This window comes from Pecten maximus, chromosome 5 (genome assembly GCF_902652985.1).
Source record: "Pecten maximus chromosome 5, xPecMax1.1, whole genome shotgun sequence".
Taxonomy (NCBI): domain Eukaryota; kingdom Metazoa; phylum Mollusca; class Bivalvia; order Pectinida; family Pectinidae; genus Pecten; species Pecten maximus.
Genome location: NC_047019.1, coordinates 24920972 through 24945933, shown reverse-complemented (window position 1 = coordinate 24945933; position 24962 = coordinate 24920972). Strand labels below are relative to the sequence as shown.

Genomic DNA, 24962 nt, shown 5'->3' with positions numbered 1-24962 from the left:
CAAGGTTTGTTTTCATGTAGTTGTACCAGGCTTGCAAAAAAAGTTGATAAATAATTGAAGGTTTGAGAAATTAAATATTTTCTGGGTTGGTAATACATGTAGCTGAATGAATGAAATCTTTTAAGTTTTGATAATTTAAAAGAAAATAAAAAAATCCACAATAAGTTTTAAGAGAACCGACTCTCAGGTACACAAAAGATTAATCATATCTATTATGCTACTACCTTCACAGGATGCTGCTAAGAATAAGAACAAAAATTCCTACGCCAAATTCACAGAGTCGTCATGGGAGAGTGTGAGGAAGTGTACTCTCCGCGGTCAGCTGGACTTTGTCTATGCTAAAGAATCCCTGGATGTATCTGAGGTCGAGGAGGCTGCCAGCATCGTCAAACGCTTCTGTACAGGTACTTTGCACTAGATCAATTCTGAAGTAATTTTTTCTTGAAGAATACTGAGGGTGTTAGTAAATTCACCTATCAGCAATCTTTAATTTTTTCCTCAGAAATTTTTACTATTTTATCATAGGAATGTTCAAGTCAACAGCTACATTTTCATATATAAACATTATATAGATCCAATACTAATTTCTTTAAACATGTACCTGGTATGTCTACTCATGTGTCTAGAAATTTTCAGTTATTATATTTGATAAATAATTATTTCAGATTACATGTATTTTGATTACTTCATGATTAAGTAACTGTATATTTGAATTTAATTAAAAATTAGAGCCTATTAAGTAATACCGACATTAAATTTCCACCCTGCCAGGTGCTATGAGTTTCGGAAGTCTGTCTATAGAGGCCCACTCTACCCTGGCTGTAGCCATGAATCGTGTAGGAGGTAAGTCTAACACAGGAGAAGGGGGAGAGAATTCTGACCGTTACACTCACAATGAGGATCCCATGTTCAACAAGCGGTCAAGCATCAAACAGGTTGCATCAGGACGGTTTGGAGTGACGAGCTCGTACCTGTCGCATGCTGATGAGTTACAGATCAAAATGGCTCAGGGAGCGAAACCTGGAGAAGGAGGAGAATTGCCCGGTCACAAGGTACACAGCTCTAACTGATATTGTGTAATTTACCATGTGATTAATATAAATGTTTTCATTTGGTTGATAAGAATATCCTCAATCCTTGGACAAATCAGAATATTGAATTGTTAAATTTTCTGATAAAACATTGGGTTATAAATTATCCATTTACCTGAGCCACCATAAGTCACATATTTGATAACATCCATAAACAGTTTTATTACAACAAGCTTAATTGTATGGATTTAATAAGTTTAATGACAAGATTTTTTGAGTTTTTGTAAGGAAGTCCATTGTGTTAACTCATTGAATTGTGATATAAATTGTTGTGTTCCAGGTTTCCAAGGACATTGCCATGACACGTCACTCTGTCCCTGGGGTGGGGCTCATCAGTCCTCCCCCTCATCATGATATCTACTCTATTGAGGACCTTGCAGAGGTAAAAACTTTATATTTTATTTGCAAACGCTATCGACAAAATAATTTTGTAGCAGTTTTTCAAAAAATCAATAAAGTTTTCAGTTTTTGCACTCAGCCATATACTTTGAAATAAGTACCCTGAAGATATCAACTCACAAAAGATATCATTACAGAATATATTGCAGGAGGGTGATGTTGTTAGAAGTAAATTTCTGCTGTAACTAAAATAAATGTAACTATATGGTATAATAGTTCAGTGTTACCTCGATGACAGTGTGCAAAGCATGTGTCCTATTCTGGATAAATTGGGAAAACATTTGGAGATTACATAACAACAGTTTCTCACAAGATTATGTGAGGGATGTAATAATGTGTGTTCATTGTAGATTTGGGGTTGAAAAGGTGTCTTTTGTATGACATAAATTACAGGATGTTCTAAGCATCATTCTTCGTTATTAAAGATATAATTGTACATCACAGAAAACATTTCTTCTAATTAATTATCAATAAAGGGATAAACAGGTAATTAAATAAAAGGAACACACATAGTTCTTTATTGTTTTTGATTAACAAATAACAAAACCACTCATAGGTAAATAAACACACAATACAGGCGAACTCAGTTGTTTTTATCAACGTATACAGATCAAGTAGGATGTAGTCTACCCTAATATGTACTCTTCATACAGGAATGTGGACTTTTACCTGTGTTATTATTTACATTTGACTTTGTTTTCTGTTACAGTTGATCTATGATCTCAAATGTGCCAACCCTGAAGCCAGGATCAGTGTAAAACTTGTGTCGGAGGTCGGTGTAGGGATCATAGCAGCTGGGGTTGCCAAGGTAACCATCTTCTAATAATTATCATTGATTTTGTTGGTAAAGGTACATATTTTTAGCTCACAAATCATAACATTTAAATCAAAATTTTTGAACTAAAAAATGTACCCATTTAATTTCACAGATTTGATAAAGAAGTAAAGAAAAATGCATGCTTCTGTTAAGAACTTGCAGTGAGATTATAAGGTTTGCTGTTAAGGTTCATATAAATGTGTAGAACATGGACATATTCTTTAAACAGACATTAATGTACTTTTGAAATAGAAATATTTTAACAGTTGTAGTCATACATAATAACAAGAACAACAGTGTACTTATATGTACTCAAATGAGGTTATATGGGTTAATCCTGACCTCCAGCCTCAAATTAAGTGAGGGAAAACCTGATGATTCCAGCAGGATTTGTAACATGTCCTGTCATTTGTGCTTGGAATTGTCAATTGTCCTCCAAAATACAGTGGATCTAAATGGCAACACAGAAAATAATGTTATTTAAGAAGTGAAGTTGTTTCATTAACATAAACTTTATGTTTCACAATCTAGTATGTTGATTTCCAGGGTCACGCAGAACACATCACTATATCTGGACATGATGGGGGTACTGGAGCCAGCAGCTGGACTGGCATAAAGAATGCTGGGTTACCATGGGAACTGGGTATCTCGGAGACGCATCAAGTTCTTGTCATGAATGATCTTAGGTCTAGAGTAGTGCTCCAAGCTGATGGTCAAATTAGGACAGGTACATAGATGTTTGTCAGTAATTATAGTTAATTATTTCATGATTTATGTAATATTTAATTTATGTACATAATCTACATTCTGTACATATTTGCATAACTTCTGTATAATGTCATATAATTAATTTTTCTTTGTTTTCATGGTAAATACTCAAATGTGATTGGTCGAAAAATTCTTTTCATTCTTCTATGAAAGAAATTCCGAGAATGGCGCGAAAAATGTGACGTCACAATACGACAATTGATGTTGCGTATTGATTTGAGAAAAAGAATCCCAAATAAAACCTGTAAAATTGTACATAAAACATGTTTTGAATTAGAAAAAGACAATTAACTGAAATTAATTATAAGCATTGAGGTTGATTTTTTTAATTTTCATCGGGGTATGAAAAGAATTTTTTTTGCAAACTTTGTAAGAATCCGCGTAATTCTTTTCATACCCCGATGAAAATTAAAAGAATCAACCTCAATGCTTAAATATTACATAATTTCTGAACATATTTTTTATCATATATACATACATTTCATATTTCATATTTTTCTCACATGCTTCATAGGGTTATCTCGGGATTGCTAGGGAGAATATTATTCAATCTCACACAGGGGGTAAAGATAGCTGGCACACACAGTATGATACTGCTCACAGTAAAGTAACATCATCATTTGACATTGAGTAACCATGTCGTAAATGATGACATCATCAATTTTGACACACATTCCAAGGGATGAGAACTTTCCATAAAAACTTACATTTGCTTACAAGCATGTGAGAAAAAATAATCAAACATGGGTCTGTTCTGTGGACAAGAATATCTTAACCCTTGTGTGGGAGTTTGGCTGGCCAGCACTTGGTGAGATTCGTGCTGACTGGCCAAACTCTTACACTTGAGTTGAGATATCCCTAAGGAATGAACACATATTAGATTCTATTATTCTAAGCTCTGATAATAGATTACTGTTGGTATATCATACTGTTATTCTGTGGTGTTACTGGGAATTGTGACACGGATGACTGATTGTCTTATCATAGCACCAGCATCTCTGCAAGATTAATATTAGTAATATGTTGATATTGTACAGGGCGGGATGTATATTTGTAATATGTTGGTGTCGTACAGGGCGGGATTACCAAAGTAATATGTTGGTGTCGTACAGGGCGGGATTACTGTAAGTAATATGTTGGTGTAGTACAGGGCGTGTTGTATATTTGTAATATGTTGGTGCCTACAGGGCGGGATGTATATTTGTAATATGTTGGTGTCGTACAGGGCGGGATTACTATAAGTAATATGTTGGTGTCGTACAGGGCGGGATGTATATTTGTAATATGTTGGTGCCTACAGGGCGGGATGTCGTGATTGCTGCCATGATGGGGGCTGATGAGTTTGGGTTTAGTACTGCCCCTCTTATTGCCATGGGCTGTACCATGATGAGGAAATGCCACCTCAACACCTGTCCTGTCGGCATAGCAACACAGGTAAACTATTCATTTCCTGAGGATATTGATACACTGGATATCAATTGAATTAAATTGCACACACATTGTTTATGTACATTGTCATATGTATTACATTTTGACCTGTTGTGACATACATTCAAACTGCATTGTGTCAAATTAATTCAGTGGGGGCCATGTCAAAAAATATAAAAGATATTGTGAGTAATTGAGTTATACAAAGTATGTTTTATATACTAGAATTTTCACTCTTTCAACTGAATTTTTTGTTTGAATTAAGTAGGGTCATGGAATTACCAGAATTTGAGATAACAAAGTTTGTCTTACTTCATGGATTTATACTTAATTAGATATAAAACGATTTGTACTCTATGTCGACAAGACTAGAGACTGAAAAGAAATAGATGTAAGACTTACAAATGGCTAGAAATGAAAAACTTTAAAATACGTTTTAGGGAAAGTACATGTGTCAAAAAAGGTATACATACTTTATTTACAATATACGTGTGTAGCTTTAGGAATACTGGTAGGAGTTACAGCAAAGTTTTGTGACTACTGCATGTACAATCCTCAGTAACTTATCGAATGATGAAAATAATCAGTGGTATTGGTGATATATAACTAGTACTGTCTTTGTAAATTTAGGATCCTGTGCTGAGAAAGAAATTTGCTGGAAAACCTGAGTATGTTGTCAACTACCTTTTCTTCATTGCTGAGGAGGTAAGACTTGTATTACATTCTAAAGATTAGCAAACTAATGTTTATTGGTTTTTGCAGACAGAATCAAAATAACTATAAAGGTTGAATGTATGATCAATTGTACTAGGTTGTTCAAAATTCTTCTCCTTTATTTCACAATCAGTAAATTAATTTCATGTACAACTACTGAATGTTTTAAGTCTTAGAATAGAGCATCTCTTGACTCCATTCAAACACATGAGGTTTAAAAAATGTGAATACTAAGGAAATGTCTGATTAAATGCCTTTATATTAACATGACTTAAAATGTACCCTATTTGTCCAACAGATCAGACAAATCATGGCTAAGATGGGTCTGAGGAAGTTCCAGGAACTCGTGGGACGCACAGACAAATTATCATTTAACCCTGACCCTGAGAATCCCAAAGCTGGTCTCCTTGACTACCAGGCTATGCTGAAAAATTCACTGGACCTACGTCCAGATGCCAACATTGTCGGAGGAAGCGTGCCACAGCAGTTTAACCTGGAGCGACGACTGGTGCGTGTCGTTTAAGAATCCTTTGGTGCTTGTCATATTTTGTTGTCTTTATACAGAATGATTTGTCAGTCGTTTTCCTGGTACACAATATTGGTTTTGTTTTGCAGGACTACAAGGTGTTGGAGCAGGCACAGAAAGTCATCGAAGGTCAACAGAAACAAGTAGTCATAGATATGAACATCAGAAATGAAGACCGGACTTTTGGTGCCACACTCAGCTACTACGTGTCCAAGTAAGATAACTGCTGTATCGTCTGATATACATACCTTTATAATGCTGGGGAGGCAATCATTTGAATGAGGAAAATAATCTTTTCTTTAAGCCACATGTTTATCACTATCTAGCTGGATAGGAGAGAAGAGAAATTCATCACTTTATGCAATCCAGTATGACCATAACAGGGCTCAAAGTGGATATTTTTAACAGGTGGCCTATTTGACTACCAAGTCATAAATTCTAGGCGCCAATTGGAAAAGTTAGTCGCCCAGCCAAGTTGTCTTACATTTAAAAACAAAATCTTTTAATTCTTTAGTTCAGTGTAAAATCTCTCTCTAACTTTTCCAATTGTGAAAGTCATTTTAGAATTGACAGCAACCTTTGAAAGATTAACCAATTCACATATTTTCACAAATTTTTAGTGGCCATACAGGCGCCTTATAGGTCAATAACTGGTCGCCAATGGTGAATTTAAGGCGCCATGGCCACTAAAATAGCTGCCACTCTGAGCCCTGCATAATGATTTTCACTGGGTATTTAATAAACTGGATCTTTTTCAAATTAAATTGGGTCCCTCTGTATAGTATGAAAGGACTTCCTGAAAATAAATGGGGTCTTTTTTATTTTCCATGTTCAAAAAATAATGGGCACAGCTTCTGGACCTACTAGACTGCATCAATGGTATAAATGTATAGATGATAAAATAGTTGTCAAAACTACAAACTACTGTTACAGGAAAACTGTAGAGGAGGGACTCCCAGACCAGAGTATTCTCATCAACTTGAAGGGGTCAGGAGGTCAGAGCTTCTGTGCCTTCTTAGCTAAGGGCATCCATGTGACCTTGGAGGGTGATGCTAACGACTATGTAGGCAAGGTACAGATATTTGTCATCTGAATGTTTTGGGCTTCATGTGTGTAGTTTTGTAATTTGTTGAAAAAATTGTATTTATAATTTGTTATTAAACGAGTGTTTATCAATGATAAAACTTGACTAAGTCCAGGCCCTGTTCTTTGTATAGATATTAACAGAAGTAGGTGATTGTCAGTGTGGTTTTACAATTCTAGGGTTTATCTGGAGGAGAGATTGTGATTTACCCTCCCAAGGACATGTCTCCATCCTTCCGAACCGAGGACAACATTATTGTTGGCAATGTGGTCCTGTATGGAGCTACATCCGGAAAGGCTTTCCTGTGTGGACAGACTGCCGAGAGGTTCTGTGTCCGTAACTCGGGAGTTACAGCTGTCTGTGAGGTATGTACCTCACTGGAACAGTATGGAGGACCCTTGTTAATTTTATTGCTTTTGTGACTGTTACTTTTGTCATGATCAGAGGGGCTTGCCCCGGTCCATAATCATAGGATGCATATTATACATAGTTATATGGACTGTGGTCGCGAATTGTTATACATGAGTGACTAGAAATGTTTTCATTTCAGTAGAAGAATTAATTTATCTAGAGCCTATTTTGAGATACAATATAAATGCACTTGTCCAAATGCCACATTTATGATATTTCAGTAATCCAAACTCCTTCTATATCTCCACACAATTAAGTATGACTGCTGTTATGAGGTCACATCTGAGTATCTGCATAATTAAACAAGTTACTTAGTTATCCCTGTAGTCAGAACCTACAATGTTCTGCAATCATAGCATATTGCTTTCTTAGTAATACATACATGTACCATTTCATATATAGAGAACTATTCTAATTGGTGTATGTGGACTGTATCACTTATCTGTATTGTGACATCACACCCTATCTGTGGCTAATGCATTGTTTACTGTGTTACAGGGCTGTGGAGACCATGGTTGTGAATACATGACTGGAGGAAGAGTTGTCGTTCTTGGATTAACAGGCAGGAATTTTGCTGCTGGAATGTCTGGTGGCATAGCCTATGTATATGACAAGTAAGTTATTGTATTGACAAATATAGCTGATCAACTACACAAAATGGCAAAAAATACTACAAGCCCTTTATTTTGAAGTATTGGTATGTGATCTCTTTATACAAAAAAAAAGAAAGAAAGAAAAACGGTATAGTTTCTAAAAAGTTGATTGAGAGTTTATAGTTCCAATCTCAATTTTCTGTAGAATTAGAGACACAGCATTTGCTTTGGACTACACTTTGTCTAGCAAGTTGTTGAATTACCATTGGATCTCATTGAGTTAATGAAATATTTTGAAATGAAAAATCCGTTTTCCTATGAATCATTTACCAAGTCACAAGGATCTTACCTCAAAGATATTGATATTCTGTATTATTGACTCTACTTTCCCAACTAACTAAACCTTGATTATTTGGAATTTATAGATGGTGATTGGACCATTGGTCTGATTTTGACCTAAATATGTACCAGGAATGTAGGTGTTGTATTATTACACAGTGAACTCTACAACAGTGGGTGGCTATATGACTTCTGTAATACAGAGGTACATCAAAGTCCCTGTCATAGCTAGAACTTATTATATATCCATCTTTCTCAGACTGAAGATGTTCCAACAGCGTTGTTATTATATATCCATCTTTCTCAGACTGAAGATGTTCCACCAGCGTTGTTATTATATATCCATCTTTCTCAGACTGAAGATGTTCCACCAGCGTTGTTATTATATATCCATCTTTCTCAGACTGAAGATGTTCCACCAGCGTTGTTATTATATATCCATCTTTCTCAGACTGAAGATGTTCCACCAGCGTTGTTATTATATATCCATCTTTCTCAGACTGAAGATGTTCCACCAGCGTTGTTATTATATATCCATCTTTCTCAGACTGAAGATGTTCCACCAGCGTTGTAACCAGGAATCTGTTGCTCTGGAGCCCCTTGACGTCCCAGAGGATCTTACATTTGTGCATGACCTGTTAGAGGAGTTCCAGGTAAAGACAGGATCCCGTCTGGCACAGAGTATCCTCGACAACTGGCAGGAAGAGAAACTCCACTTTGTTAAGGTACATATTGTTCTGGTCCATATTATTCTAGATACCATATGTGAACTTATCTAGTAAGTTTTCTGTTTCCGTCACATTGATTTTTGTCAGATTTTGAAACAAAAGATGTAAACAGCACTCATAGACAGTTGGATTAATTTAACAGGTATTTCCTCCATAATTTAACAGGTGTTTCCTCTATAATTTAACAGGTGTTTCCTCTATAATTTAACAGGTGTTTCCTCTATAATTTAACAGGTGTTTCCTCTATAATTTAACAGATGTTTCCTCTTTAATTTAACAGGTGTTTCCCCACGAGTATAAACGTGCCCTGCTGGAGGCGGAGAAGGAGAAGGTAGCTGCACAAAGTGACTTGGGTGTAAATGGTATTGTCAACGGAATGAATGGAAATGGCAATGAGGATCTCATTATGAATGGCGAGGAAAAGGTAAGGGAAGCTACTCTCACAGTTTAGACCTATTTAGGATTATCTTTGCAATGTGTCTCCATGAACATAATATTTATATCTCAGCAAAAAATACTTTTTTCATGCTGGAAGCTTCATGCTAGGTTTGCTAATTCCTTGTTGTGCTATTCTATTAATATTTGCTAATAAATGTACTAGAATTTAAGTGTATCAAAATAAGAAGGGTTACAGTAGAATGGTACTCAGGTATCAAGTGACATATTATTAACACTTATAATAGTAAATGATGGCCCCATAAATATCTATTTTTTGATACAACACTTAGTTTAGATGATGAAATTTTATATCCCCCTTGATGATTAGAATATTGTGAATGTATGAATATATGTGATTTACAAAATCTCTTTATATCAAAAGGTATCAGTTAAAAGTTATTTGTTTCTCTATCAGCAGTAATGTGGTGAGGAAGTTACAGTAGTGACTTAATAGTTATAGATAGATTTGTCAAAAATGACGGCCATTTTGGATTTGGCGGCCATCATGGATTTTTTTTATTAGCCCTATATTTAAAATTAATCAGTGTATTACCACTTACAATCATGCCAAGTTTCATGCTAGACTGTTATATGTAATATGAAATCCCCCTAATATTTTTTGTGTGATATTGTAACCTTCAGGCGAAGACCAAGGTCTCCAAGGTCGTAGATATAGAGGAAACTATACCAGATGCTGTTCGTAACCAGAAAAACCTTGAAAAGCTTGATAAACTGAGGTAATCTTTAGAGTTAAGATTTTCTTGTTAGTTATTCATGACATCTCTTCATCAGTTAGTGAATTAATGATGTGTTCAAACAAAATAATTAGGAGTTCTGTAACTGTCAGAGCTGTATATTGTCATTTAACTTCCAGGGGTTTTGTGAAGTATAACCGTGCTACCTACCAGTATCGGGATGTGAAGTCACGTCAGAAGGATTGGAAAGAGATCTACAATCACAGCGTGGTGAAGGACGGACTACAACAGCAGGCAGCTCGATGTATGGATTGTGGAGTGCCGTTCTGTCAGTCTGACAATGGCTGTCCTCTCAGCAATATCATACCCAAGTGGAATGACCTTGTTTTCAAGGTCAGTTATAATCACATGTTGATTAAAATTTGAACTGTTCATTTTAAAGGACAACCTCATCTTTATTGCCAGTAAGCAAACTATTTTTATCACTAAATGGAATATAACTTGAATTCAGCATAAGTTGCCTGATATGATGATCTAACTAAAAAGAGGAATGATCTTGTTAACAAACCAGACAGTCCCTTAATTTTAAGAAAACTAGATTATTCATTTATTGGTGGAGTTCCTGTGTGTTGACTTGTATTGTAGCAGGATAATCTATGTAACAGTGAATTGTACATTAAAACTTATAAGGGATAACTGTAATTATTGTGATGTTTCTCTGATATGTATCTGTATTGTGTTAACAGAATCAATGGAAGGAGGCCTTGGATCAGCTACTGCAGACAAATAACTTTCCAGAGTTTACTGGGCGGGTGTGTCCCGCTCCATGTGAGGTAAGTAATATATCACCTGTCTACACTGGTCACACGTGTCCCACTCCATGTAAGGTAAGTAATATATCACCTGTCTACACTGGTCACACGTGTCCCACTCCATGTGAGGTAAGTAATATATCACCTGTCTACACTGGTCACACGTGTCCCACTCCATGTGAGGTAAGTAATATATCACCTGTCTACACTGGTCACGCGTGTCCCACTCCATGTGAGGTAAGTAATATATCACCTGTCTACACTGGTCACACGTGTCCCACTCCATGTGAGGTAAGTAATATATCACCTGTCTACAGTACTGGTCACACGAGTCCCGCTCCATGTAAGGTAAGTAATATACCACCTGTCTACACTGGTCACACGTGTCCCACTCCATGTAAGGTAAGTAATATATCACCTATCTACACTGGTCACACGTGTCCCACTCCATGTGAGGTAAGTAATATATCACCTGTCTACACTGGTCACACGTGTCCCACTCCATGTGAGGTAAGTAATATATCACCTGTCTACACTGGTCACACGTGTCCCGCTCTTTGATGTATTCCTGTAACCTGTCTATACTGGGCATAAGATGAAAAAAATTGTTTAAAAATAACACATCAATAATAATGGTAATGAATAATAATAAACGACTGAAAATTGAAGAATTTGATGTGGTCTCTTTTACCTGTTCTGATAAGATGTTAATTCAGCTTCTTATGAAAGCAGAAAACAAGGTGGCCAGGAAATTGAAGCAGTTGTTCTTTAATTTGATTTGCTAATTGTAGCAGGTATACCTTTGCTGCCTGGACACTTTATGATTAACATATGTTTATGTACCAATTACATCCTATAGGGTGCATGTGTGTTGGGGATCAACTCTCCAGCAGTGACCATCAAGAACATTGAGTGTACCATCATTGACCATGGCTTCGAGCAGGGCTGGATGAAGCCAGAACCTCCACTGCATAGAACAGGGAAGAAGGTGGCCATTGTTGGCAGTGGACCAGCAGGGATGGCAGCCGCTGCGCAACTCAACAAGGTGAAACATAAATATTTAAAGAAATATAACAAAAATGTAATCATTTACTTTAAGGTTGTTTATTCAGTGAATACCAAATGATGGTTATATGTAACAGATTTTACTGTCCAGGTCTGGATAGATTTTTCTCTACTTTAGAAAGTTGAGAGTTGCTTAAAATGAAAACCAAGTGATTCAGTGCACCTCAACGATCAACAAAATTACTGTAATTTTGTTAGCAACTTTGCTTAATAATATCAGCACAGTTTTTCAAAGTCTTCATTAGTTAATTTTTTTCGCAGACTAAATAAGTAATATTTTTTGGTTCTTGTAAGCAGGTAGTAATTCCTATACATGTACAAGGTAGTTTTAAATCATGGTCTTTTGAACATTTGCTACAACTTTATCAGCATACCAGTGATGATTGTTGGTTAATTACCATCATAGGCTGGTCACTTAGTGACCGTGTACGAGAGAAATGACCGGATCGGGGGACTGATGAGGTATGGCATCCCCACCATGAAACTCAGCAAGGAGGTAAGTACTCAAACACATACCTTAGTCTAGATCTGTTGTATCATTAGTATACCACTGACATATACTGTAGAAATTTAAGGTGGATCAAAGGCGAAATTATCCCCACATGTATAGTTTACATATCTCAATCATAAAATAATGGAAAATAAAAAAAAAAAAAAAAATTTGTGGAAAATTGCCACCTGGCTGAAACTAGAAACTAAAGAGTTTGTAAGGTTTAGAAACTAAGATCCATTCTTCTAAATTATTGGACCCAGGGTGAATTACAATTGTATCATGTATCTATTTAGGAATGTAAGGAGATAAGTGATGTTCCTACAGTAATATCTATATATTTGGGATGAAATTGCATTTTAGGTTGTCCAGCGACGTGTTGACCTCATGGCTAATGAAGGAGTAGAGTTTAAAACTGGAGTGGAGGTCGGAAATGACATTCCTTCTACACAGCTTGTACAGGATTATGATGCAGTTGTTCTAGCTTTGGGGGCTACTCACCCTAGGGACCTACCGATACCTGGTAAGTCTTGTAGCTATGGGCCACACTCTAGGGCCCCACCCATACTATTGTCTTGTAGTTATGGGCCATGAACTCTAGGGGCCCACCCATACTATTATCTTGTAGTTATTGGCCACACACACTAGGGCCCCACCCATACTATTGTCTTGTAGCTATGGGCCACACACTCTAGGGACCCACCCATACTATTGTCTTGTAGCTATGGTCCACACACTCTAGGGCCCCACCCATACTATTGTCTTGTAGCTATGGGCCACACACTCTTGGGCCCCACCCATACTATTGTCTTGTAGTTATTGGCCACACACTCTAGGGACCCACCCATACTATTGTCTTGTAGCTATGGGCCACGAACTCTAGGGACCCACCCATACTATTATCTTGTAGTTATGGGCCACACTCTCAAGGGACTTAACCATACCTTGTAAGTCTGTTACCCAAACCTGGTACATGCTTAATACGTACAGGATATCTAACAGTATCTTCAGTAATACCAAATATATTTCACGAGTGGGGCTAATATTTCCATATTTTTCAAAAGTGCTCAGCATGAGTGAAAAGTAATAAAATATTAGCCACTCAAATGAAATAAAAAAACATTGTATTACTGAAGATACTGTGATATTCTGTTATACCAGGTCAGCTATTAACTATCCCGATTGTCGTTTGTAAGCAGTGTTTTTATTGGTCAAATCATATCACTTTTATAGGATGATTAATTTTCGATTTTCACTGGTAAAAATGTAATAAAAAAAGGTATAACTAACCTAACCTTTTTAGTGATATTACTGGGGATCATATACCAACAAACCCTGCCCATACACACACCATCATGGGGATGACTGTCAGATTGACCAGAATTGAGAAATTTTGTGAACTTATTATATATTATAATGAATTGGAACTGTTTGTAGGTCGTCAATTGAATGGCATTCACTTTGCAATGAGCTTCTTGGAAACATGGCAGAAGAAGCAGGAAGGAAATGACCTTGACTTTCTGAAGGTCCATGCTAAGGACAAAGATGTAGTCATCATAGGAGGCGGAGACACAGGATGTGATTGTATAGCTACCTCTCTACGACAGGTAAGTCGGGGTAACATAGAGTGTGATTGTAAAACTACCTCTCTACGACAGGTAAGTCAGGGAAACATAGAGTGTGATTGTATAACTACCTCTCTACGACAGGTAAGTCGAGGTAACATAGAGTGTGATTGTATAGCTACCTCTCTACGACAGGTAAGTCAGGGAAACATAGAGTGTGATTGTATAGCTACCTCTCTACGACAGGTAAGTCGAGGTAACATAGAGTGTGATTGTATAGCTACCTCTCTACGACAGGTAAGTCGGGGTAACATAGAGTGTGATTGTATATAGCTACCTCTCTACGACAGGTAAGTCGAGGTAACATAGAGTGTGATTGTATACCTACCTCTCTGTGACAGGTAAGTCGGGGGGGGGGGGGGGGGGGGGCGGGGGGACATAGAGTGTGATTGTATAGCTACCTCTCTACGACAGGTAAGTCGTCTCTACGACAGGTAAGTCAGGGAAACATATAGTGTGATTGTATATAGCTACCTCTCTACGACAGGTAAGTCGAGGTAACATAGAGTGTGATTGTATAGCTACCTCTCTACGACAGGTAAGTCGGGGTAACATAGAGTGTGAAAATATTAGCCACTCAAATGAAATAAAAAACATTGTATTACTGAAGATACTGTGATATTCTGTTATACCAGGTCAGCTATTAACTATCCCGATTGTCGTTTGTAAGCAGTGTTTTTATTGGTCAAATCATATCACTTTTATAGGATGATTAATTTTTAGGTCACCTGAGACAAAGTCTCAAGTGACCTATTCTAATCCCCTTTTGTCCGTCGTCGTGCGTCGTCCGTCGTGCGTCCGTAAACAATTTACATTTTCGACTTCTCCAAAACCCCTAAACCAAATTCAATGAAATTTGGCAGGAAGCTTCTATGGCTAAAGGTCAACCAAAAGTGTGAATTATATGTTCCCCATCCCCAAGGGGCCTGAGGGGCGGGGCTAAAAAGGGTCAAATTGACTAAAACTTAAAAAATCTTCTTCTCTACTCTCAGATATAGTGGAATCAAACACTCTTCATAGATGGAAGGGTCTTAAGGTGCTTTACCAAAATTGTGAATTTCATGACCCAGGGGTCTCGGGTTTGCCCCTAGGGAGGGGGTAAACTTTACTATAGTTTATATAGGGAAATCACATTTTTGACTATTATTTGTTGGATTTCTATTGGAATTCATTCTAATTTGGTTAACATTATCAGTTTTGGATGGCAGTTTGATGGTATGCACATGTTGGCCCTGACTGACCCCCAGCGGCTGATGGGCGGGGCTAAAAAGGGTCAAATTGACTGAAATTTCAAAAATCTTCTTCTCTAATCTCAGATATGATGGAATCAAACACTCTTCATAGATGGAAGGGTCTTAATGTGCTTTACCAAAATTGTGAATTTCCTGACCTTGGGGTCTCAGGCTTGCCCCTGGGGAGGGGGTAAACTTTACTATAGTTTATATAGGGAAATCACATTTTTGACTATATTATTTGTTGGATTTCTATTGGAATTCATTCTAATTTGGTTATCATTAGCAGCTTTGGATGGCAGTGTGATGGTATGCACATGTTGGCCCTGACTGACTTCCAGGGGCTGATGGGCGGGGCTAAAAAGGGTCAAATAGACTGAAATTTCAAAGATCTTCTTCTCAAGACCCAATTAAGACAGAATCAAATACTCTCCATTAGTGGAAGGGTCTTATAATAGTGCTTTACTAATGTAATGAACTTCATGACCCTGGGGTCACAAGTTTGCCCCTGAGGAGGGGGTAGATTTTACTATAGTTTATATAGGAAATCACATTTTTGACCATTATTTGTGTGATTTCTATCGGAATTCATTCTAACTTTGTTAACATTATCAGCATTGGATGACAGCTTAATAGTATACACCTGTTGGCCCTGACTGACCACTAGGGGCTGATGGGTGGGTTCAAAAAGGGTCAATTAAATTAACTGAAATATTCAAATCTCAGGTGACCGTTAAGGCCCATGGGCCTCTTGTTGATTTTCACTGGTAAAAATGAAATAAAAAAAGGTACATGTATAACTAACCTAACCTTTTTTGTGATATTACTGGGGATCATATACCAACAAACCCTGCCCATACACACACCATCATGGGGATGACTGTCAGATTGACCAGAATTGAGAAATTTTGTGAACTTATTATATATTATAATGAATTGGAACTGTTTGTAGGTCGTCAATTGAATGGCATTCACTTTGCAATGAGCTTCTTGGAAACATGGCAGAAGAAGCAGGAAGGAAATGACCTTGACTTTCTGAAGGTCCATGCTAAGGACAAAGATGTAGTCATCATAGGAGGCGGAGACACAGGATGTGATTGTATAGCTACCTCTCTACGACAGGTAAGTCGGGGTAACATAGAGTGTGATTGTATAACTACCTCTCTACGACAGGTAAGTCAGGGAAACATAGAGTGTGATTGTATAACTACCTCTCTACGACAGGTAAGTCGAGGTAACATAGAGTGTGATTGTATAGCTACCTCTCTACGACAGGTAAGTCGAGGTAACATAGAGTGTGATTGTATAGCTACCTCTCTACGACAGGTAAGTCGAGGTAACATAGAGCTGTGATTGTATAGCTACCTCTCTACGACAGGTAAGTCGAGGTAACATAGAGCTGTGATTGTATACCTACCTCTCTGTGACAGGTAAGTCGTCTCTACGACAGGTAAGTTAGGGAAACATATAGTGTGATTGTATAGCTACCTCTCTACGACAGGTAAGTCGAGGCAACATATAATGTGATTGTATAGCTACCTCTCTACGACAGGTAAGTCAGGGAAACTTAGAGTGTGATTGTATAACTACCTCTCTACGACAGGTAAGTCGAGGTAACATAGAGTGTGATTGTATAGCTACCTCTCTACGACAGGTAAGTTAGGGAAACATATAGTGTGATTGTATAGCTACCTCTCTACGACAGGTAAGTCGAGGCAACATATAATGTGATTGTATAGCTACCTCTCTACGACAGGTAAGTCAGGGAAACATAGAGTGTGATTGTATAACTACCTCTCTACGACAGGTAAGTCGAGGTAACATAGAGTGTGATTGTATATAGCTACCTCTCTACGACAGGTAAGTCGGGGTAACATAGAGTGTGGAATAGAAGGGGTACAGATATAGGGTGTGAACACGTGGGGAATAGAAGGGATACAAACACAGGGTGTGAACACGTGGGGAATAGAAGGGGCAGGGACAAAGGTATTCCTATACGTATATGAGGTCTTATTCCACCTGATTACATTGGTGAAAACTCATCAGGGAAGGGACAAGAAGTCGCAAGATGTAAATATGGTGTACATACTATGGATTAATATATTGTTTTTATCATCGAATGAAGATTTAATAAATAACCAACACTATTGTTTTCTTTGTGACAGGGAGCCAAGAGCATCACATCTTTTGAGATACTGCCACCTCCTCCACCATCTCGGGCAAATGACAACCCCTGGCCCACCTGGCCGCGTGTTTTCAAAATGGACTATGGCCATGAGGAAGTAGAACTGAAGTTTGGGCGTGACCCAAGGATATTTAATATCAAAAGCACAGTAAGTATTATAATGAACTCTGTGGAATGTACAGAATGTTTCTTTGAGCCTTAAGATTGATATGTTTTCTAAAGTTTTGAATGAAAATAACATCTCTTGATGGTGGTAGTGACAGCAAATCTTTTGTTTTACAGAACTTTGTGGATGATGGGAACGGTAATGTGTGTGGTATCAACACCATGAAGGTGGAGTGGACGAAGGACGACTCTGGCCGCTGGACCATGACCGATGTACCAGGTATGATAACTTTATTTCTGTTATATATTGATATGACTATGTAAGTTTTAACTGTTTAATGCTAATTAATCCCATAGTCAAAGTCATTACAAACACATTGGAATAATATTTCTTTCTTCTTTAACAAAATTGAGCACACAATTAAGTCAGTTGACAGTTCAATTAACAGCCCAGGCATGTTCTTTTCAAATTGCAAGCACTCTATACATCTACTGTAAAGGTAGATATGGATAGAAGATTAAGAAAACAATAGCATGCATGGTCACGTGTTTCCTTGTTATACTTCTTTTGATTTTTTTTTTCTAGGATCTGAAGAACTTATAAAGTGTGACATTGTTATGCTGGCTATGGGATTTCTGGGACCAGAAAAAAAAATTGTGGAGGAAATCTCAACCAAACTTGACCCTCGAGGGAACTTCCAGACACCAAAAAATAAATACAGCACCAGTGCTCCCAAGGTCTATGCTGCAGGAGGTGAGTACCCGGTATCTGTATGCCCCGCCATAAAGTGGGTATCTGTACGCCCGGCCACAAAGTGGGTATCTGTATGCTCGCCACAAAGTGAGTATCTGTACGCCCGCCACAAAGAGGGTATCTGTACGCCCCGCCACAAAGTGGGTATCTGTGTGCCCGCCACAAAGTGGGTATCTGTACCCTCAGCCACAAAGTGGGTATCTGTACGCTCAGCCACAAAGTGGGTATCTGTACGCTCAGCCACAAAGTGGATATCTGTACACACGCCACAAAGTGTGTATCTGTACGCTCAGCCACAAAGTGGGTATCTGTACGCCCGCCACAAAGTGGGTATCTGTACGCTCAGCCACAAAGTGGGTATCTGTACCCTCAGCCACAAAGTGGGTATCTGTACCCTCAGCCACAAAGTGGGTATCTGTACGCTCAGCCACAAAGTGGGTATCTGTACGCTCAGCCACAAAGTGGGTATCTGTACGCTCAGCCACAAAGTGGGTATCTGTACCCTCAGCCACAAAGTGGGTATCTGTACGCTCAGCCACAAAGTGGGTATCTGTACGCCCCGCCACAAAGTGGGTATCTGTACGCTCAGCCACAAAGTGGGTATCTGTACGCTCAGCCACAAAGTGGGTATCTGTACGCCCCGCCACAAAGTGGGTATCTGTACGCTCAGCCACAAAGTGGGTATCTGTACCCTCAGCCACAAAGTGGGTATCTGTACGCACGCCACAAAGTGGGTATCTGTACGCCCCGCCACAAAGTGGGTATCTGTACGCTCAGCCACAAAGTGGGTATCTGTACGCCCCGCCACAAAGTGGTTGTGGCTTATCTTATTGTTCATTTGTTAGTTATTCTCTCTATGGTAGTGAGAGTTTGATGAAATTTTGCATTTATGTTATGTCTCAATTGCTGTTTAGTTGAATTGGAAAACAGATTTTTTTTTCAAATATTTGACAACTTCATAATAATCAGTAACTGTTAAGTTCTGCATTGAGCTCTGTGAATTTCTGTCAGATTGGGGGCAGGGATCCATATCTAACAAACATTGCCTTGTTATTTTCTCATCGAAAGATGTTGCTAAAAAGCATATCTAAATATAGTCTTAATTAGGCTTTTAACAGTAACAGTTGCATACTTTTTAAAAATCTGATATACATGATTTTGTGTAAAAATATTTTTCTTTTAAAAATTTAGAAAAATTCTTTATATTGCTGGAATTTGTGAAATAATTTCACGTTAAGAATAGATAGCAGTATGATTTAATCTTGGGTGATTTGTTCTTGACAGACTGTCGACGAGGCCAGTCTCTTGTGGTATGGGCCATATCGGAGGGCAGGCAGGCTGCACGCCAGGTCGACCTTGACCTCATGGGCAAGACCTCTCTAGCAGGGCCAGGTGGCATCGTGTTCCAGCCAGAAAACTGACCAGAGATTGTCTGTAGCTAAACCACATTATACCAACAGTCATCAAATCATATATGAACATATCTCACAATCTTAAACAGTGTTTTACGTTCCTTATAATTATATGCTTATGAAATGGTTGTAAAAGCCAGCTAGTGTAAAATAATGACAGATAAGGTAAGTACTAGGACTATGGACAAGACAATTGATGTAGTTTTAAGTTCGTGATTTGTGTCTTGGCATTTTGAACTTGTTTTCCACCTTCAGAGCGTTTCTCTAACATAAGTGTTTGTACTGTTATAAAGGTAGCAATGTTTTAAAGACAAGCTTAATGTTCCCAGATGTCATCGCTGATAGTGCTTCTTTGAAAATGTCTTGAATCTGATAACGGTACATGTGTTGAATTGGCTAGCTAGCTTAAGTTCATGCCAAAATTTTGTTTTGTTCATGACTGTTTGGACCAGATAACACTGTTGATTAGGAAATTTGACAGTGTTTGCAACTGGCTGTTGAAAAGTGTTATTAATTTACAAATACTTTAAATTAAATCTCAACAATTATATTACATGCAGCAAAGAGGAAATTATTTATATCAGCTTTTGATTTTTTTTCTACAGTTGTGATGCACATACTATGCAGAAACAATGTACTTTTTGTATGTTAAAAAGACAATGCAATAGATTGTTAAAACTCATTATATGATACACATATTGTTATACGCAATTATTTCTAGGAGAGAAAATACTCATATAATTGTTTCGTTTGATAGGTCATGGGTTCGAATGTTAAAAGGAAAACAATAAAATCTGTTCTATAGATATTTTCTAAGTTTGTCAAACTGTATCAGTGTATATATGTATAGTAATATTTGTAGTGCTATAATTTACCGTATTAAGGCAAGGCAATGTACAAGTTTGTTACCATATTCAAAATGTATCCACTTTATCATACATGCAGGAGTTGTCATGTAGACTGTTCTGTGATTAAACCACTTAGAACTGCTGTTATATAGATTTGAAGTAAAGTTTATTTTGTAGATAAGTAATAATAGATATATGGTTGTTATGTTCTAGTGCGGTAGAGGTAAAACTGTAGAGATGAAAATTTAACACCATGGTGTATGTGATAAACAGAAAGCTTTGTGTTTTAATTACTATTAGGTACCTAATTACATATATTGTGTAGAATATATATTAGGTACCTATTTATAGAATATATATTAGATACCTAATTATAGAATATATGTTAGATACCTAATTATAGGGTATATGTTAGGTACCTAATGATAAATATCTATAAGGTTCCTTGTTTTAGAATACACGTTTACAATTATTGTATGTTTAACAATAATAATGTTTCAGATATACAGATATATTATTAAACAGAATTTTACGCTTCTGTGGTTACCATGGTAACTTGTAGGAGGTGAATATGTAGAAATTTCCTGTTCACTTGTCATTATCCACTTCTGGAAAATAAGGCATGCTTGATATAACTATTACTTCATGTTATGTTATTCTTGTCTTTGTGGAAAAAAACAACAAACAAAAACATAAGAGAGAAAGAAAAAAAAAACAAAAAAACCCCACAAAAATGGAAGACAGTAATGTTGATCGTATTGTGGTTGCCATGTTGATATATTTTTACATTTGTAATAGCTTATCTAGTTTGATATACCAGTATACTTCTATACAATATTTGACGGAACTTTCATCCAATACCCAGCAAAGAAAACTTTGAAGCATCACAAGTGGCAAGATAAAGTTTATTCTGTATGAAAAGTTCCTGGTCAAATAATTATTAGTAAGTACTTGAAACAATAACCAGATCTGCATACATCTGGCTTGAGAAAGCTACCTAGCTGGTAGTGTTTGTTAAAAGAAATCATTGTACCGAATGGATAAAAAGGAACACTACATGCTTATATCCAGGCTGCCTCTGTGTACCACATACTTGTTACTGTTACCTAAAAGTGATGATAGTATTTATCATTTATACTAGGTTTTATTTGATAAGATTACCTGAAGTATATTATTTTATTCTTTTATCTTAATTCCTGTATTTAGTAATGAGAAGCCCCGTTATATATTGTTAGCCCACCATCATCAGATGGTGGGCTGTTCAAATCGCCCTGCGTCCGTAAACAATTTTTGTTATCGCTATTTCTCAGAAAGTACTGAATGGATCTTTCTCAAATTTCATATGTAGGTTCCCCTTGGTGCCTAGTTATGCATATTGCGTTTTGAGACCAATCGGAAAACAAAATGGCCGACAGGCAGCCATCTTGGATTTTGACAATTGAAGTTTGTTATCGCTATTTCTGAGAAAGTCCTGAAGGGATCTTTCTCAAATTTCATATGAAGGCTCCCCTTGGTGCCTAGTTATGCATATTGCGTTTTGAGACCAATCGGATAACAACATGGCCGACAGGCAGCCATCTTGGATTTTGACAATTGAAGTTTGTTATCGCTATTTCTGAGAAAGTGCTGAAGGGATCTTTCTCAAATTTCATATGAAGGTTCCCCTTGGTGCCTAGTTATGCATATTGCGTTTTGAGACCAATCGGATAACAACATGGCCGACAGGCAGCCATCTTGAATTTTGACAATTGAAGTTTGTTATCGCTATTTCTGAGAAAGTACTGAAGGGATCTTTCTCAAATTTCATATGGAGGTTCCCCTTGGTGCCTCGTTATGCTTATTGCATTTTGAGATCAATTGGAAAACAATATGGCCGACAGACCGCCATCTTGGATTTTGACAATTGAAGTTTGTTATCTCTATTTCTCAAAGTACTGAATGGATCTTTCTCAAATTTCATAAGTAGGTTCCCCTTGGTCCCTTGTATTGCATTTTTGGACCAGTCTGTCCTGAAAACAACCTGGCAAACAAACAGCCATTATCGTTAAATCTCAAATTTCTTATATAGCTAGGATTCCCTTGTTTGAAAAGTACTGGAGGGATGTCTCAATTTGCACAGATTAGTAAAATGAAGGGAAAAGTAGAGAAAAGATCAATCTGACATGGAACCTATGAAGATCATTCAATGGTGGGCGCCAAGATCCCTCTGGGATCTCTTGTTGTTTGTAGGTGATTGTTCTAAACAGTCATGACATGTGGTTACAGTCTGTATCTTTTTCTTGTCATGAAAGTTGAAAAGACTTGTGTTCAAAATTCCTCATGCCATGCATAATTTTTGTGTATTAATCTTTCAAGTTGTTTTGATTTTACAGTTGATTCAGGAAATAAATTTAAAGCAATTAAAGAGTAATTTCTTATGAAGAATTTATTCCATGTGTGTTCTAAATTTTCAGAGGGCATGATCCATTTTTTTTTTTCATTTTTATTTTATTTTTGCATCAATTGTTCTATCATACATTGTTTTGAGCTTTACATATTCTGTTTACAAAAGAAAGTTTGTTTTTTATTTTATTTCTTTTGTTGTTTAAAGACTGTTTCCTCAGCAAACTGACCAGAGTCAACCGTCATTAATCCACTGAACATGGCTTTATTCAGAAATTGTCCAGCGTCTTTTTCAGGGACATGAATGGGAAAAAAGGTCTTAGACCAGTGGATTGAAAAATCATATATGCAAACCTGCTTTATATACATAAATACATATTGTCTAAAATTTAATTGCTCTGGTTACCAGGTTTGATTTCTTCTCAGCTTTCCCGAATTCTGATAACAGGAAACATTACTTTCTGTTGAATAAATTCTAAAAGAAATGTCTTGTTCTGGTTTCTTTTATTTAAGAAGTTGCTTATCCCTTTATGATGGGTGGTGAGGGATCAGCCCCTACATGTTTGTATGTGTGCAAGATGTTAGCCTTTTCAAATTGACCTTTGTCTACGGGCCCCCTCCATCTGTAAAAAAACCTTGTTATTTTTAAATGTAGGTTTTCCACAGTCCCAAGTCATGTGTTGTTAAATTTTAAGACTGACAGGGAAAACAAAATGGCTGATAAGCAACCAAATTGGATATTTACATGTGTAGATTGGTGTCAATATTTCTTGATTATTATTTGAAAGATATTTTTAGGTCACCTAAGTTGAAGTCTCAAGTGACTTATTCTAATTACATTTTGGGGTGAAGGACTATCAAAATAATGAATTTTCTTTCATTGTCGCAGGGTTCAAATATGCTTAAATCATGAAATTACTTCTTCTTACTACAGTAAGGAATTAAATCTGACAGATTATATCAATACGTCTGTTTCATTTTGAAATTATGTCCAATAATGTTAGGGAGTTAGTAAATGTATAGCCCTTTGCTTTAAAACGTTTAGATAAATGTATATTTACATATCTTGTAGTCGCAAGTACGTTTGTTCTGTTGGAGGTTTGCTAACATACAATGATGGTGTCACTTGATGATGTGGCACCTGACAGGCACTTTTATAGTGGTGTCACTCTGAAATACTACACCTAGACACGGTAGCTTGACAACTTACTGAATTTTAATGTGGACCCAAAAAGCGTATGAAAATGTAAGAGTAGACCAAATACACATTGATCGACTAATGACAACAAAAAAACACCACATCAAGCAGTACTTATTTGGAAGTGGACGAACACAGTTAGAACGTGGTAAGTGTGTGACGAAAACGTGATGCACACGGAGAAATATCGGTTTGGTTGTAGTAAGAACGCATTGGGCGTGGTACACGCGTGATCATTACCCGATATCGTCCGAAATACAGTATAAGTGTTTGCCGACGACACTAAAAGCTCCTCGGAAATCGACTCCCTCGGTGACCAAAACGCTTTCCAGCAAGATATCAATAGACTATATAAATGGTCAAATGACTGGCAACTCCAATTCAACTCTACCAAATGTAAACACCTGACCCAGGCACCTACACTATCAATGGTGAAAATATAACAGGTTGAGGATGAAAAGGATTTGGGAGTTATAACTGTTGATAATGAACTAAAATTTCGTAAACATGTAAAGAACTCTGCTAAAAAGGCAAACCGTGTATTAGGAGTAATAAGGAGAACTTTAAATTCATGGACAAAACTATGTTTATAAATCTATACAAATCTCTGGTTCGGCCCCATTTGGAATACACAACACCCGCATTAATAATAACAACAAAAGGGCAGTGCTACTCTCGAAAAAGTTCAAAGGAGAGCTAGTTAAAAAAAAAAAAAAAAGGACAAACCCTATCAATAACGATTAAAAGAGCTGGGGACCCCATCATTAGAATACCGACGCTTGCGGGCTGACATGGTGGAAGTCTACCGAATCATGAACAGCTA

General features: G+C 37.2%; 1 protein-coding gene across 1 annotated transcript in view; it reads left to right on the top strand.

Moving 5' to 3' along the window:
• Positions 1-21282, top strand: part of LOC117327627 (putative glutamate synthase [NADPH]) — a 75333-nt gene extending 54051 nt beyond the window's left edge. Inside the window, exons 21-45 of the mRNA XM_033884687.1 lie at positions 233-404; positions 772-1052; positions 1372-1473; positions 2200-2298; positions 2854-3034; positions 4376-4509; positions 5134-5208; positions 5516-5725; positions 5833-5957; positions 6677-6815; positions 7007-7192; positions 7737-7852; positions 8718-8895; positions 9179-9322; positions 9979-10073; positions 10211-10424; positions 10778-10864; positions 11703-11888; positions 12315-12404; positions 12762-12921; positions 13836-14005; positions 17421-17588; positions 17723-17825; positions 18132-18299; positions 19584-21282. Coding sequence (XP_033740578.1) covers positions 233-404; positions 772-1052; positions 1372-1473; positions 2200-2298; positions 2854-3034; positions 4376-4509; positions 5134-5208; positions 5516-5725; positions 5833-5957; positions 6677-6815; positions 7007-7192; positions 7737-7852; positions 8718-8895; positions 9179-9322; positions 9979-10073; positions 10211-10424; positions 10778-10864; positions 11703-11888; positions 12315-12404; positions 12762-12921; positions 13836-14005; positions 17421-17588; positions 17723-17825; positions 18132-18299; positions 19584-19720 — 3720 coding nt within the window. The 3' untranslated portion in view covers positions 19721-21282. The remainder of the gene's footprint in view (positions 1-232; positions 405-771; positions 1053-1371; positions 1474-2199; positions 2299-2853; positions 3035-4375; positions 4510-5133; positions 5209-5515; positions 5726-5832; positions 5958-6676; positions 6816-7006; positions 7193-7736; positions 7853-8717; positions 8896-9178; positions 9323-9978; positions 10074-10210; positions 10425-10777; positions 10865-11702; positions 11889-12314; positions 12405-12761; positions 12922-13835; positions 14006-17420; positions 17589-17722; positions 17826-18131; positions 18300-19583) is intronic.
• The last annotated feature ends 3680 nt before the right edge of the window (positions 21283-24962 follow it).